General features: G+C 37.2%; 1 protein-coding gene across 1 annotated transcript; it reads right to left on the bottom strand.

The window, feature by feature from the left end:
* Nucleotides 1-360: 360 nt before the first annotated feature.
* On the bottom strand, nucleotides 361-9360 carry slc30a5 (solute carrier family 30 member 5). Its single transcript, XM_058777617.1, has 16 exons — nucleotides 8956-9360; nucleotides 8037-8159; nucleotides 7875-7941; nucleotides 6838-6923; nucleotides 6653-6740; nucleotides 6232-6319; nucleotides 5350-5426; nucleotides 5027-5197; nucleotides 4431-4719; nucleotides 4043-4251; nucleotides 3617-3774; nucleotides 2206-2335; nucleotides 1774-2029; nucleotides 1423-1649; nucleotides 958-1086; nucleotides 361-709 (listed from the first exon to the last, which is right to left on the bottom strand). The coding sequence occupies exons 1-16, from the start codon at nucleotides 9024-9026 to the stop codon at nucleotides 539-541; spliced, it is 2340 nt and encodes a 779-aa protein (XP_058633600.1). The 5' UTR covers nucleotides 9027-9360; the 3' UTR covers nucleotides 361-538.
* Nucleotides 9361-15241: the final 5881 nt, after the last annotated feature.

The raw sequence follows: 15241 nt of genomic DNA, 5'->3' as shown, positions 1-15241 counted from the left end.
AAATTTATAATGAAAAATAGTAACATAGGGAACAAATTCAGGAGTGGACAAGGCCAAAATAACTAACAAAAATAACTAGTTTTAATATACCCTCTAAATTCCCTAACGAAAATAAAACACACACACAAAAAAAAAATCAAAATATATATACACACATACAACACAACTTTCCTAACTCCCTTAATTTATCTCTGATATGTAACTTTTGTCATGGTATTACAGTGTATAATAAAATTTTATATTTATGTGTGATGTAAAAAAAAAAAAAAAATGTGATTGTCAATAGAAATTATTGGAATGTCACAAGAATGTAATATAAAACATTTTAACAAAACATTTTATTATAAAAACGGAAAAGCAAATTTGTGTTCATAATATAATAGAATATTTTATTGTGTTTATAACAGTTAGGAACAAGACTGTCGTAGACATCGTAAAATAAGTTCATTTAAAAACCAAAAAAAAAAAAGACGAGGAGAGTAAAATTACACCTTCAGTCCCTTTATTTCTTAATATTTATATGTGTTAAAAAAGCAGTTTACATGATACATGTGCCATCTTTATAATATTTCATGGACTCCATCTGTTGCGTCATAGTTAGAACTTCGTGGAATCCAGTGCTTAGGCCTGACATGTGCTGAAAGTAGGCTTCTTTTTCCAACTGAATAGTCAGATTATTAACACCGGCATCTTTCAACACGGCAGACACCTGAGAAGAATTTCAGTAGAAACAATAGAAATTGGTCAGATATTTTTGTCCACAACAAAATATTGGAAATAACCAAATATAAAAAGTCATTAATTCTAAGTAATAAATCAATACATAAAAAGGAAAAAGAAAATTACATCTAATTAAATGTCTAGCCTTTTGGCAAAATGGTAATACAAGTTTTTGAAAGCCCAAACAAATTGATGTAAATTTGCAAACAGTCCATGTTTAGGATGTAGCATTCATACCTGCTGAATAACTCGCTGTTCCACTACATCAGACATGAGTTGGAGATGGATGGTTCCAGCAATAACACTGGCGGAATGTCTCCAAAAGTGTGGATCACGGTAGGATAAAACTCCTTCGATTTTCTGAATCTGTGACAAGCAAGCAAGCATTAAATAATATGTAATGTAAAGCAGCAAAAACAGTTTCTAAAACTGATAATGATGAGAATCAATATTAATAATTGAGCACCAATAATAACTGACACAACATCGGTATATTAAAATGATCTCTGAAGGATAACATGACACTGAAGTCTGAAGTAATGGTTGCTGAAAATTCAGCTTTGCCATCACAGGAATAAAAGACATTTTAAAATATATTAAAATAGAAAATAGCTATTTTCACAACATTACAGTTTTTACTGTATTTACACTTAATTATTGCAGACTTTTGACCGGTAGTGTATTTTTTAAATTTATTTATACCTTTTCAAGTGCAAAGTTAAATTCCTTTTCATGCTGAGGTGGCGTTCTCAGGAGAAGAACCTCACAGGCGTCCTTTAATAAAGGAATGACACTGAGAAAAATCAGTGTGGCAATAAAGAGCGAACAAATGGGATCTGCAATCAGCCATCCAAACTGTCTGATGAGAATAGTGGATATAATCACACCAACACTGCCCAGCGTGTCAGCAAGAACATGCAGAAATACTCCTGCAAACAGGAAATAGGAAAAATCATCAGGATTGATAAATGACTATAGACTTCTCACATCTGGATGAACTAACCCTATCATGTATGTAATAAATACATACACATGCACTCAAAACAGACCCACCTCGCATATTAGCATTCATTCCCCCTCCAGCAGACCCGTGGGAATGCCCGTGGGCGTGAGAGTGGCCGTGTCCTCCATGACTATGTCCATGTCCTCCATGGCTGTGTTCTGCACTTCCGTGCCCGTGCCCATGCCCATGGTGTGAGTGGCCGTGGTCATGTCCAGAGCAGCTACCTTTGGAGGCCCCATGGGAGTGTGCATGACTGAAGGCACAGATGCCCACCAGATTAACGAGGAGTCCACCAACCGACACCGGCTTTATAGGAACAAATGGATTAAGAACATGAATAAGCATGAGGTGACAGGATTCACATGAGAAACTTAACTCTGCCTTACTTTTGTTTGTTTAACTTAAACCAAAACCCATTTATGGGCAACAATATCTTTGTCAATCCTGACAACAATGTCTTCTTGGAGGTTAGCTGTACATACTGTTAACATGTCTGTGTTGATGTTTGGTGGATCGATGACTCTGGTGACGGACTCCACAAACACAAAAAAAGCTATGACCATGAGGAATAGGCCATTGATAAACCCAGAGAGGATCTCCACACGACCGTACCTGAAATGAGACAAGATGTAATATTAACAGCATTAAAATGACAGAACACAGTTGTATCGTATTCAACAATCAGGATTCCTGCACCAATGAGTTTCCATGACTTTTCCATCAATCATGATTACTGGATAATAATCAGAATCAGAACTACCACTTCCTTGTTCACAGATTAAACACAGTCATGACCATAGATATGCTAGATACGTTGATGCGTCCGCCATTTTGGAACAGTCAACTTGACGTCATTCACCATAATCAATGAATATTCAAAGATATACATACGTATAACTTGCTGTTGTAGATGCACACAGTCAACTTGCGTTCGAGGGTTCGCAGAACGTTTCAAAAATGGCAGATGGCTAACATACCGTGGCCCATAGAAACAGTCGCTAATGAGGCATCTACGTATATATATCTATGGTCATGACTCCACAACAATTACATTTTCAAAAGTGATGAACTTCAAGTATCATATTTGAAAAAAAAAGGGGAATTGGTTCATGAAAACAAAAATCAATAAACAGTAATTACACAAGCAAACTACATTTTGTGTGAGATCCACAAGCGATCCAAAACCCTCCGCCACAATGGGGTTACCGTTGCTATGCTACAACTAAGTGTTCTGAGTGGCTTTTAGCACATTACGGTGTGGTTACTGATGTGTTCTAGGTGGATGCTTACTAAATCCACTCCCAAGTCTTAATGACTATCTATCTATTCTCTCCCTCCTTCACTATAAAATCTGGAATACACAAAAATTCAATTTTTCCCCGAGTCTGTACTAGTTGCAGAAGGTCATAGCAACTCTGCACATTTTGCACAGATTTCACAGAATATCAGGTAGTGTACAGCATTAAAACACACTGTGGTCATGTATCTACTAACAATGTGCGAGTTTCAGTTCGGAACAACTTGAAAGTCTGACAGTGTGAGATCCCCAGTCATTTTGATTTTCTCTGTAGCCATTTACAAAGTCAACAATTGCCCGTGTTTTAAAATGGGTTCAGCTCACACATAAGTCACTTTCAAACCAAGCAGCTTTCTGTTGGTCAGTGTGACTAACTTGAAATTTAAATGAAATCTGGAAATGGTAGATTCCCATTTGAATGATGGGATTTTGTCTGTGACATTTCACAGAGCAATAGTACATGTGGTTGCACCTTAAAATCTATGGTATTCTTGAGTATTTTTATCGTCAACAAAACAAAACCAGTCTAATTGGATACAAGTGTATAGCAAATAAGCGCTAATATGGAATTTTTCTTCAAATTAGCACAACCTTACCCATAGGAATATATCCTGGTTGCTTTCCATCTGGTCATGAGGGCAGCAAACAACCCCAGAACCAAAGCTGAGCAGTCAAACAGCATGTGGAAGCCATCAGAGATCAGCCCCAGACTGTTGGTCCACACACCATAGAAGAGCTCCACAAATGTGAAGGCCTGAAACAAGATTAACATGATAGTTAATATAGACTGTTAAAATAGGTCATTAATTAAAATCTAGGTAAGTTAAAGCTGATAGACAGTTTACATTTCAATGCCACAATGCTCTGTACTCTAAAACATTTGAATCATACAATAATGTCCTGTAAATATGACTTGTTTTAAAGAAATAACAAAAATTGTGAGCTATTAACATTAAAAGACTTAAATTGAGTGTCTCCTACACTCATTGACCAAAATCTAATAAAAATATGAGCTAACATACCAGGTTGAGACATAGAAAGTAGAAGATCTGCCGTGAATCGTATTCCTCCAGGATCTGTTTGAGTGATTCTTTGATGAAGCGAGGCAGAGACTGGGACGTGTGCTGGAGCGCATCTCCCATGAAGTTGTACAGAGGAGTTCCTTCAGGGGAATAACCCACCAAAGTTCCCTTCTGACCCTTTGAAGATGGGGCTGACAGAATGCTATCAGCTGAAAACATCAAACGGTTCATTCAGTTAGAAAAAGTATTGTCAATACAGTACAATACAGTAAACACTTATATCACTGTTATAAGAATTTTTACTTTGATTTTTGTACCACAAACTCAGATTGGTTCTATGATGGGAGACATTCTTTACATTAAGTCTATTTCAGAGATATTGACTTACCCATAACGAAGAAGCAGGCGCTGACCAGCACTCCACCAGATAGCACATGCTCAGTGCTACTCTGCTGGCCTGGCTTACTAATGGCTCTGAGCTGGTCGGTTAGTGGGTGGGTCCAGAAGTTTGCCAGCAGCAAGCCACTGAGAAACAAGAAGATGGAGCCATATCGAGCGCAGCGTGAGGTTTCCAGCTTTGCCGTGCAGATGGACTCCACGTAAAAGTCCAGTATCATCACAGAGAAGATGATCATGGCGAACGGCAAGATGAGGCCAGACCAGGATTCCACCTTACTCTGAGGATTTTCATTTTTAAAAAGATCAACAATTTACAGAACTGTCTGTATCATTTAAAATGTTCATAATGAGTTCAATATAATTAAATATGGTACACTGATTTCCCACTGAAATCAGAATTGAAGTTTTGTGGCTTTAAGTCCATGTCTGTTTATGAGGTCATACTAGTGTACACCAAAAAAAGTTGATCAAATAAACTTAAAACATAAATTACAAAATGAACACATTTAAAGGCTGCAGTCTTTCTCATGCGAGAAACAGAACTAAAACCACTGCATTAGAAAGAAAGCTTCTGCTGGTTCTTACCTCAGTGGTTGCAGACAGCACTATGACCCAGGGCAGTAGAACTACAGCGGACACCAGGTTAGATAATGCATATAGGCGTTTTGCGCCCCCAATCTCCACTGATAATTTTCTAGATGCTGTGTTGAAGGCCACCTTCAGGCACAGAGCTAGAACCAGAAGAACCACTCCACCCTGCTCAGAAAACGAAAGTTAATCACCATATCATCTTGCAGATCCTTCATCTGAGCAAATATCAGTGAGAAAATGAGTCTGTACTGCAGTAAACAATGACACAACACTCAGGAACAGCATTTAAAGCTTAAAAATCAAAATCAAAAACACACCTTGTGGTCCGCCACACCTAAAAATGCAATTCCTGTGTACAGTGCATGGGTAAGAGCACTGTCATGGTGTCCCTCGGCTATAAGAAATAAGAGTTGAGGAGTATACAGTTGTAGATAACACCACATAACAAGTAAAAATGGACAAATACTAGAGGTGTAACAATATATTGCAATATAAAAATGCAACAATATGTACTGTGAGGGTGACTCTCCCTCTCTCTATATAGTGTGTGAAGTTCATCCAAAATTAAAGTTTAGACAGATTTCATTTAGCATTAATTATGGGAAATAAATCAATTAAATACATTATTCAATAAATGCAATACTACAAACTTTTAAAACGCATGTAGTCTGGGACAGAGTGCAAGCATGTGTGTATTAAATTCTGTAATTTTAGCTAAGCAGAATCATGAATTTTTCTGTTCTGGTGTCACCATTGCCCTGTGGATGGTGGAGAAGGACCAGGGTCATCAAGTTCAGGATGTAATACCAAATGTTGTAAACTTTTTATATATATTAGAAGTAATAATTTAAAAGCAACCACTTTAACTCTATTTTGGCTTTGTTTGAAAAGTACTGTGAGAGTATTGTATTGTGAGATCAGTATCGCGTATTGAACCAAATCGTGACTAGAGAGGATTGTTACACCCCTACCAAATAAACACTCATGATGGCATTGTGAACAGTTCAACTGTAAATTCCATTCCAAATAGTAAAATGCTCATTAAAATGTAATAACTTGTTCCACCTCTGACATGACTTTCATTTTCATCTGAAAACAACAATTATTTTTGACATTTTGCCTGCATGGTGTCAAAAAATTACAAATTTCACCTTAATATAATAACAACAGTAAACACATTTCTGGTCCTTAAAGGATACGGTGCTCTGCCATCTTTGCCATGAGATCATCATTATCAAAGAGCAAAAGGCAGATCACAGCAATTATGAAGAAAGCAGCACCCCTTGTCTAGAAAAAAAAGAGCACAGGGAAATGTGTCAGCTGGAATATATGAAACATTCTACATTTACATTTATTCATTTAGCAGATGCTTTTATACAAAGCGACTAACAACTGAGGAATACAAGCGATTCATCACAAAGAGGCAATAAACACGAGAAGCACTAGAAATACAGTTTCACATATTGTTTAGAATAGTATAAACTAGAAAAGAGAGGGATTAAGGAATAGTTAAAGGGAAGATGAATTTGTTTCATTTCTTTTTTTCAACAGGATGTGGTTAGGTGCTGACGGAAGAGCTGAGTTTTCAGTTGGTTCTTCTGATTTCTCTAGAGTTCTGACCTTAGAAGGTCCCCCTCCAGAGCTGGTGAAGAGAACACTGAGGAGAGAGATCACCACCAGATCACTATGCTCAAACAGCAAAAGGGTCCTGAAAGAAATCACATCTGTTTAGCCCAAATGCTTGTTGAATAGCAGGACAAAGGGAGGAAGATGATTTTTTTTTTAGATTTAGCCCAAAGACATACCTGAGTGGTCCACAGAGTGTCAACCCAAAAAAACCCAAAAGGGAGATGACACAGCTCATGACAGCATGCTTGAGGATTCTAATCCACTGAAATCAGAAGTTAAACATGTTCACAATAGGCACAAAATCCACATGAAATGGCATTTTCAATCCATCTTATTCCATAACATTTTGAACCAGAATGGGAATTACATGCCATTTTTGCTGTAACAATTAATACAATAAACATTAAATGGTATTAAATTGAAAAGAAAAGCTTTTTCAGAGGCTGAGGAGGGTATGTCATGACAAGATTTTTTTTTTCTTTGGAACAACCAAAACTTTGACGCTTCAAAATATTCATAAAACGTTGTAAAAGTAATACCAATCAACCAATGGATCACATTTATATAACGCATTTAAAAACAACACAAAGTGCTTTACATAGCAGGATCTAACACATTCATACAACCTAGAGTTATTAAACCAAGCATAAAATACATCAAAAATGAAGTAAAATGCAAGTGATAAAAAAATTAAATGAGATTTAAATGCATTAAGAGTGGCACAAGAGCTAATGTGAAGAGGTAAGCTGTTCCATGAGGCCTTTTGATTTGAACCAAGATTTATCACACAGCATGTAAAACCCTTAAATGTGCTTGCTTAGCATTTTTAGAGCATTTTAAGACTGCACAAAAATCAATGAGGTTTGTTCTTGTACGTCAATCAAGTACGGTTGAGCTATATGAATATAAAAGCTTTAATTCAATCAGGTCATCTCTATAAAGTGATCATATTCGTTCAGAAGACTTGGATTATACTACTTAATATGGATCAATCTTACAATGTTTTTTGTACTTTTTAATGTGTGAAAGTTTGGGTTTTGTGGACTTTCAATGGATGGACTAAAAGGATGAGAGAATATTAAAAATATTTTCATTTGTAATTCGAAGATGAACAAAAGAGTTATGAGGGCGAGTAACCCTTAACCCTTAACCCTGAACTAACCCTTAACTTCAAAACTGAGCCATTTAACCTAGAATGAGAAGAACATTCTACCTGTCTCTTGGGGATCATTTTTCCAGATGAAAATGGCTTTTGAAAGAAAACCAGTATCACCGCACACCTAAGCAGAAAAGAGGAGGTATTTATACTACCAAATACTGTAAATAAACAATCATGACATATACTGTATATTCATTATGTGATGTCATTCCTTACCCCATTTTCAAAATAAAGAGAAACTGTACAATATGCACAACTTTGAGGAGATCATATGACTCAAACATCCCAAAAGCCTTCAGAAGCTTGGTAAAGTAGAGTAATACTATGTACCGCGTCAGTCTGGAAATAAGAAAACAAAACATTCAGTTAAAGAAGAAAAGTAAAAACAGACAAACAAAATTGTGCGGCTCTTACCAAAAACTACAACGGTACCATAAAAATAGCATGAAACCCACTGCATACCACTGATTTTGGAAACTACCATCATGGTATTCTTAAAGTTTTCTCTAAATGTGGTAAACAAAACAAGGCAAAGCACATATCTTACAATAAAGTGCTGTGGCTATACCATGGTACATTGTCTGTGATGCATCACAGTAATATTAAAGTACTTTGAAATCATACAATGCATGAAGGAATTTAAAGAATACTATAGTACTTTTCAGTAAGCCATCTATTGGTTTACCACATCAGCAAACCAGTAAATTTTTAAAACATGGCAGTATGGTAAAACCAGCGTAGTTTTTGAAGCACCCTGCCAAACAAAGTAATTCCATAAGCAATTGATAATCCCTCATTTCTAATGCACATTTAAATTATCAGAGTATTATCACCATGGTAGTGTAAAACTACACCTTTGAAAGTTATCTCGGAAGACTTTGAATAGACTCTATAAAATGTAAGTACTGTAAACGTTATCCAGGCAATACTATATTTTGTACATTAACATGATGGTAAAGTCACATTATTTTTGAGGTACCATGGTTTATAAATACAGTTAACACACAAGACAGTGCTACAGTATATATCAAAGTAACTTGATATCACCACCTCATAACATCACTGTAACATAGTACTGCCACAGTACTTGTTATTTATGAGTATTTAGGGTGATATTTACAGACTCTTGTCTTACCTGGCATTTGGAACCTCAACTCGTCCCAGCTTCCCACCTGAGATGACATTACTACTGTATTTTTCATCCATGCTTCTTATTTGTGCGTTTATGTCTTTGTGCGTGTTATAATCTTTCACTGTTTATCCATTTAGGAGCTCATCACTGAGAAACAAAAGCTGTTGTGTCTTTCTGTGCTAGCCTATTTAGATAGCTGAAACCGACAATAACCGCACAACTGAAGGCTCTTTGGGGGTGCTAAAATCGCTCATGTATTGCTGACCCACAGCGCCGAAGCCTGAAATAAAAACCGTTGATTTTCGAAATACATATTTAATAAAAATCATCTGTTTTCACTAGCTAGCAGCAACATTATGAAGTGAGGTTGTAGTTGAAGTGACGTGAACATTTCCCTACATATGGCTTCCATCTGTGACGGCTTTCAAAATAAAAGTCTTGTTCCTAGCACCGTTTAGTATAAACTCACTTTTACAGTTAATACTATTTATGTTATACATAAAAAATCTGTTTCTAATTGTGTTTTTTTGAAATTTTTTATCTTTAACAGATCATTTTATATGTCATCTGAATTATTATTATTATTATTATTTATTTTTTTTTGCGACTTTAATTTTTTTTTTACTTTTCAATTGTTTTGCAATTCGGTAGTGTTGTGCTGTTGTGCTGTTATTACCAAAATATTATATTCATTATTTTTTTGCCTGAGTAAGAGAAACGTTTACGTTAAATTGTTTTATTGAGTTTCTCCTTTAATTTTTTTTTATTTTTATTTTTTTGTTTGTTTTTAATTACTCAAGGAGTGCAATATAAAAAGTCCAAAACTTCTCAATGTTTGTTTCACTCCGCTTAGCTGTGTTAGCGCCTCCCATACAGTGGTAGGAATTCAACTGTGTTTTTAAATATAAATTATATCGTTACGCAGTGTGAGGACACGTGACTGACTTAGTGAGTCTTTGAATAATTTATTCATCTGCTTTTGGGGGAGCAAAAAGTAACAGGCAAAGTTGTGTGTAAATGTAAGATACTTAACTTCTTTTGTTTATTGAGCTGTTGTATAAGAAGCACACTCACAATCCAACTGTTGGCCTGAATACCAGCACTGCTGTGATTACCTTATAAGATGAAGCATGCCTGTTAATATTTTAGTATGAATGATCTTTTTTTATTTGTTTGTTTATTTATTTATTTTTAAATCTATTTATAATGAGCTTTATACATTTTTGTCAATCAGGTTTCAAATCACAGTTGATTGAAAAATAAGATCATCGTGGGGATATTAGCTGACGACTAATAAATTTAAAAGGTAGGCCTACGTAAACCTTCTGTCCACAATCTCACTGCCAATTCGTCTAGTTTATAAAACAAAGTTTATTTTTATTCCTACAAGGTGAATCATGTGTTGAATATGTTATTAGTTTAGTACAGGCTCCAGATGGAAGTCATGACGTTAAGAGGGTATGCAAATTGCCATGACCTTCGCATTGCTGTTGTCCTGCTCATATATCTCTATAATGTTCTCCACAGAAAAGGTCAAGTGAACAGACTGTCCCCCTAATTTCTGCAATTGTCACCTGATTGCCATGAGCAGTGGCCTTTTAGATATGGCTTGAGGTCTTGCTAAAGAGTCTGCTGCACAGGAAGGAATATGCAATTTTCTTCTTATCTTAAATTATTTGAAGAGGTGTAATGCATGTAAATGCACTGAAATACATGAAAATGAAATACATAAAAGAGTTAGGGTGATCCATGGAGTTCCTCAGTGTGCTCTTAACTGAGATACAGTGGGATAACATGATTAATTTTTCAGCAGGGGAGTAACAGAGGTGATTATAACTAATTTCTTTCAATATCTTAACGCCATTATTGCTGTTGCTGCATATAGGCCTTTGTTTCTTATATGAAAAACGTTTAGGGAGATGTGTAGTATTTAACATTAATTGTTGGCTTTATATATATATATATACCTATATATTTTTATAGCTATCATGTCTCCTCAAAATGGGCTTATGTAATCATTTTCAAAATACAACCTCTAGGTGGCAATATGGTGCTTTTTATTTTTTCAGATACAAGAGAGCCACGTGTCATTGAGGCACAGTATATGTTAAAATGTGTTCTATAGATTGTAATACAATGAAATTCTTTGATGCATTCTTACATCACATGTTAACTTTCGTGTAACCAACTGCAATATTTGCTTAGCATGAAAGAGATTATTTCATTTTGTGAAATGAACATGCTGCAGCTTTTATTTATTCAGGGTGTATTCAGAGGCTGTTGAATGCTATACCATCATTAGCTCATGTCCCCAGTCAGCCCTTTTTGTGCATTCTTGAATGATGTGACCACAGAATTATATAAAATTGCAGTAAAACCGGTTTCTCCTGCCAGAACTGCAAGCAAAGGGACGCTGGGTGGAGCAGCAATGACATCACCGAGTCACTCAGCGTTCAGCATGCATGTAGAGAGAACAGAAAGGCAAAGCACACTAGAGTTTGTCAGAGGAAATTAGTCATTTATGGGGAGAACAGCTATATTAAGTGCACGGCAAGACTCTGCACTGAGTGTGACCATTCATGCTTCACACACATTAGCTGTATTTGGCAAGAGCCACAGCTTTCAGTGCCAAGATGGAAATGGAAAGGAAGAAAAGAGGGAAAGCAGGGGTTGAATATGTAGTAATTATTTTTCTTCCTCCCTTACCCACTTTTTCCCAGTGCTCTGCTTCTTGATTGACTTTTGGCCTCTTGGAACAAACTGTTCAAGGAACAGGCAAGGCCTTTGAAGGCTGGAGGTCGCTAAGACAGAGCAACTGTATCAACATATTTCTCCTGCTTAGAACAACACAGAACACATGACAGTCAACTATGTTTGCTTTCTCTGGCTAGGTAAACATTTTCCAGTGTACCAGTCTTGCAGAGATCAAACCAGATAACTTTAAAAACATGCTGGTTTCGAAAGAAGGCATGCATCATTATTACTATTGCTCATACTCAGTTTTCAAAATACTCCTAACTAAACTTTGGCAATTAACTTACATACCACACCATTAGTCCTGCAGACATGAATATTACCTTATATTGTCTTCTTGAGTAGAGTTGTGCTATTACCGTTGCAAGTTATTGGACTTATGATTGCAACAAAACCACTCAAAATACCTTAACAATGCCCATGCAACCATCAACCATATGAGGAACGATGAAACAACACCTAAATATCTGAGTTTAGAGTGGGCTCTTTTGACTGACCAATAAGCAACCATCTAAGAGACCATAGCAACTACCCAGAATGCTAAGTAACTGCAAAGCAACATACTACAAAGCCACTCAGAACACAACCACACTAGCACGGTGGCGGTGGCTTCTGCATGGGTGAGCAGAAATCTAGATAATCTGATATTATGATCATTGTTTAGCTATGTTTTGACTACATGGACACTGACTGTCAAATGACTTTCACTTTCCTTGATTTATGTTGTTTTCTCTGTTTACAAAGATGTGTGCAATGCCACATAATTCTGGATTATGAGCTGATGCTTTCCATGGAAAGAGGAGTGAGGCAGATGGGTGCGAGATTGTGATGTGGTCTGGTTTCAGTTCTGTGACAGTTTAAGAAAGTGACTATGTAAAGATGGCCTTAATCTGGATCCTGCTTTTACTGGTCTTCAGTGAACTTCTCTGCAGAAAGACTAGAAACAGTTTACTTAACAGACTATGATTTCACCCTTTTATTCAGTACTTTTTGAAACCTCCATTTGCCATTTTAACAGCTCTAAATGTTCTCCTATAATGCCTGATGAGGTTAGAGAACACCTGACAAGAGATCAGAGAGCAATCCTTTATCCAGAATCACTCCAGACTCTTTAGATTCCCAGCTCCATGTTGGTGCTTCTTCTCTTCAGTTCACCCCACTCATTTTCTATAGGGTTCAGGTCAGAGGACTGGAATGGCCATAGCAGAAGCTTGGTTTTGTGCTCAGTGACCCATTTTTGTGTTGTTTTTGAGGTTTGTGTTTGGATTATTGTACGGTTGGAAGATCCAAACATGGCCCATTATAAGATTTCTAACAGAGTCAGTCACTTATTTAATTTTTATCTGTTAGTATTTGATAGAATCCATGATGCCATGTGTCTAAACAAGATGTCCAGGACCTCCAACAGAAATATAGGCCCACAACATCAAAAATACAGCAGTATATTTCATTGTACACATGGAGTACTTTTTATCCCTGTGTTCACCAAACCCATCTTGAGTGTTTGCTGCTAAAATGCTAATTTTTTAGTTTCGTCTGACCATAGAAGCCAGTCCCATTTGAAGTTCCAGTCGGGTCTGATAACTGAATATGCTGGTGTTTGTTTTTGGATGAGCTAGGAAAATTTTTCTTGAAACCCTCCCAAACAACATGTGGTGATGTAGGTGCTGTTTGACAATTAATTTTTTAAGGTTTTCTGACCCCGAGACTCAACTATTTTCTGCAATTCTCCAGCTGTGGTCCTTCGAGAGTCTTTAGTCACTCAAACTCTCCTTCTCACCGTGCATTAGGACGATACAGACACACGTTCTCTTCCAGGCAGTTTCGTAACATTTTAAGTTGATTGGAAATTCTTAATTATTGCCCTGATGGTGGAAATGGGAATTTTCACTGCTCTAGCTCTTTTCTTAAAGCCACTTCACTAATTTGTGGAGCTCAATTATCTTTTGCTGCACATCAGAAATATATTCTTTGGTTTTTCTCATTGTGATGGATGATTAAGGGAATTTGGGCTTTGTTTTCCTTCCTAATTATATTTCTGTGAAACATGAAGCCATGGCTGGATAATTTCATGTTCATAATCACCCTGGAGTGCTCAAAATTGTGAATATGAATGGGAATGTACTTCAAAGATATTTTACTCGTAAGAATTTCTAGGCGTGCCAATAATTGTGTCCAACATGTATTTGAGAAAAACATTTATTTCATAATGATATTTCCCATTTTAAATTCTTATTATCCAATGAAAGGTTAGATTTGTGTGAATTTTTTAAATAAAAGATCAAAAGGATTAACAATGCAGATTAATTTTCACAGCCTTCTTTGATCATATAGTGAACAAAATTATAAATGCAGCACTTTTGTTTTTGCCCCCATTTTTCATGAGCTGAACTCAAAGATCTAAGACTTTTTCTATGTACACAAAAGGCCTGTTTCTCTCAAATATTGTTCACAAATCTGTCTAAATCTGTGTTAGTGAGCATTTTTCCTTTGCCGAGATACTCCATCCACCTCACAGGTGTGGCATATCAAGATGCTGATTAGACAGGGGTCCTGGGGGGTCAGGAGGGGTTTGTATGGGGTTTCAGAGAGGGGCGGGGTGATTTGAGTTCAGGGCTCTCACAGCCTGGGGGAAAAAGCTGTTGAGCAGTCTGGCAGAGCGGGCTCTGATGCTCCGGTACTGTCTTCCTGATGGTAGAAGCTGGAAGAGACTGTGGGAGGGATGGGTGGAGTCCTTCACAATACTTTTGGCTTTGCTGGAGCATCGTGTAAGGAAAATGTCCAGGATGGAGGGGCACCGATGATCTTTGCAGCTGTGTTCACTGTCCGCTGTAGGGTCTTGCGGTCTGCTGCAGTACAGTTCCCATACCAGACAGTGATGCAGCTGGTCAGCACACTCTCAATGGTTCCCCTGTAGAAAGTGGTGAGGATGGGTGGAGGGAGGCTTGCTCTTTTTTTTTAGCCGGCGGAGGAAGTGTAGGCGCTGTTGTGCCTTCTTGGAGAATGAAGATGCTGGATGTGGAGGTCCTGGGCTGGTGTGGTTACACGTGGTCTGCGGTTGTGAGGCCGGTTGGATGTACTGCCAAATTCTCTGAAACGCCTTTGGAGACGGCTTATGGTAGAGAAATGATCATTCAATTCACGGGCAACAGCTCTGGTGGACATTCCTGCAGTCAGCATGCCAATTGCACGCTCCCTCAAAATTTGCGACATCTGTGGCATTGTGCTGTGTGATAAAACTGCACATTTTAGAGTGGCCTTTTATTGTGGCCAGCCTAAGGCACACCTGTGCAATAATCATGCTGTCTAATCAACATCTTGATATGCCACACCTGTGAGGTGGATGGATTATCTCGGCAAAGGAAAAGTGCTCACTAACACAGATTTAGACAGATTTGTGAACAATATTTGAGAGAAATAGGCCTTTTGTGTACATAGAAAAAGTGTTAGATCTTTGAGTTCAGCTCATGAAAAATGGGGGCAAAAACAAAAGTGTTGCGTTTATAATTTTGTTCAGTGTATTTACCAAGGGTGC

The sequence above is a fragment of the Onychostoma macrolepis genome, chromosome 05, assembly GCF_012432095.1.
Source record: "Onychostoma macrolepis isolate SWU-2019 chromosome 05, ASM1243209v1, whole genome shotgun sequence".
Taxonomy (NCBI): Eukaryota; Metazoa; Chordata; class Actinopteri; order Cypriniformes; family Cyprinidae; genus Onychostoma; species Onychostoma macrolepis.
The sequence above is the reverse complement of the archived record's forward strand: the minus strand, read 5'-3'. Positions and strand labels throughout refer to the sequence as shown.

Excerpts from the sequence above, each read along its gene's own strand:
- slc30a5 (XM_058777617.1), bottom strand. The coding sequence starts at position 9,026 with ATGGATGAAAAATACAGTAGTAATGTCATCTCAGGTGGGAAGCTGGGA. Across the intron at positions 6,924-7,874 it reads AAATGATCCCCAAGAGACAG|TGGATTAGAATCCTCAAGCA; the intron begins GTAGAATGTTCT and ends TTCTGATTTCAG. Across the intron at positions 6,741-6,837 it reads ACACTCTGTGGACCACTCAG|GACCCTTTTGCTGTTTGAGC; the intron begins GTATGTCTTTGG and ends GATTTCTTTCAG.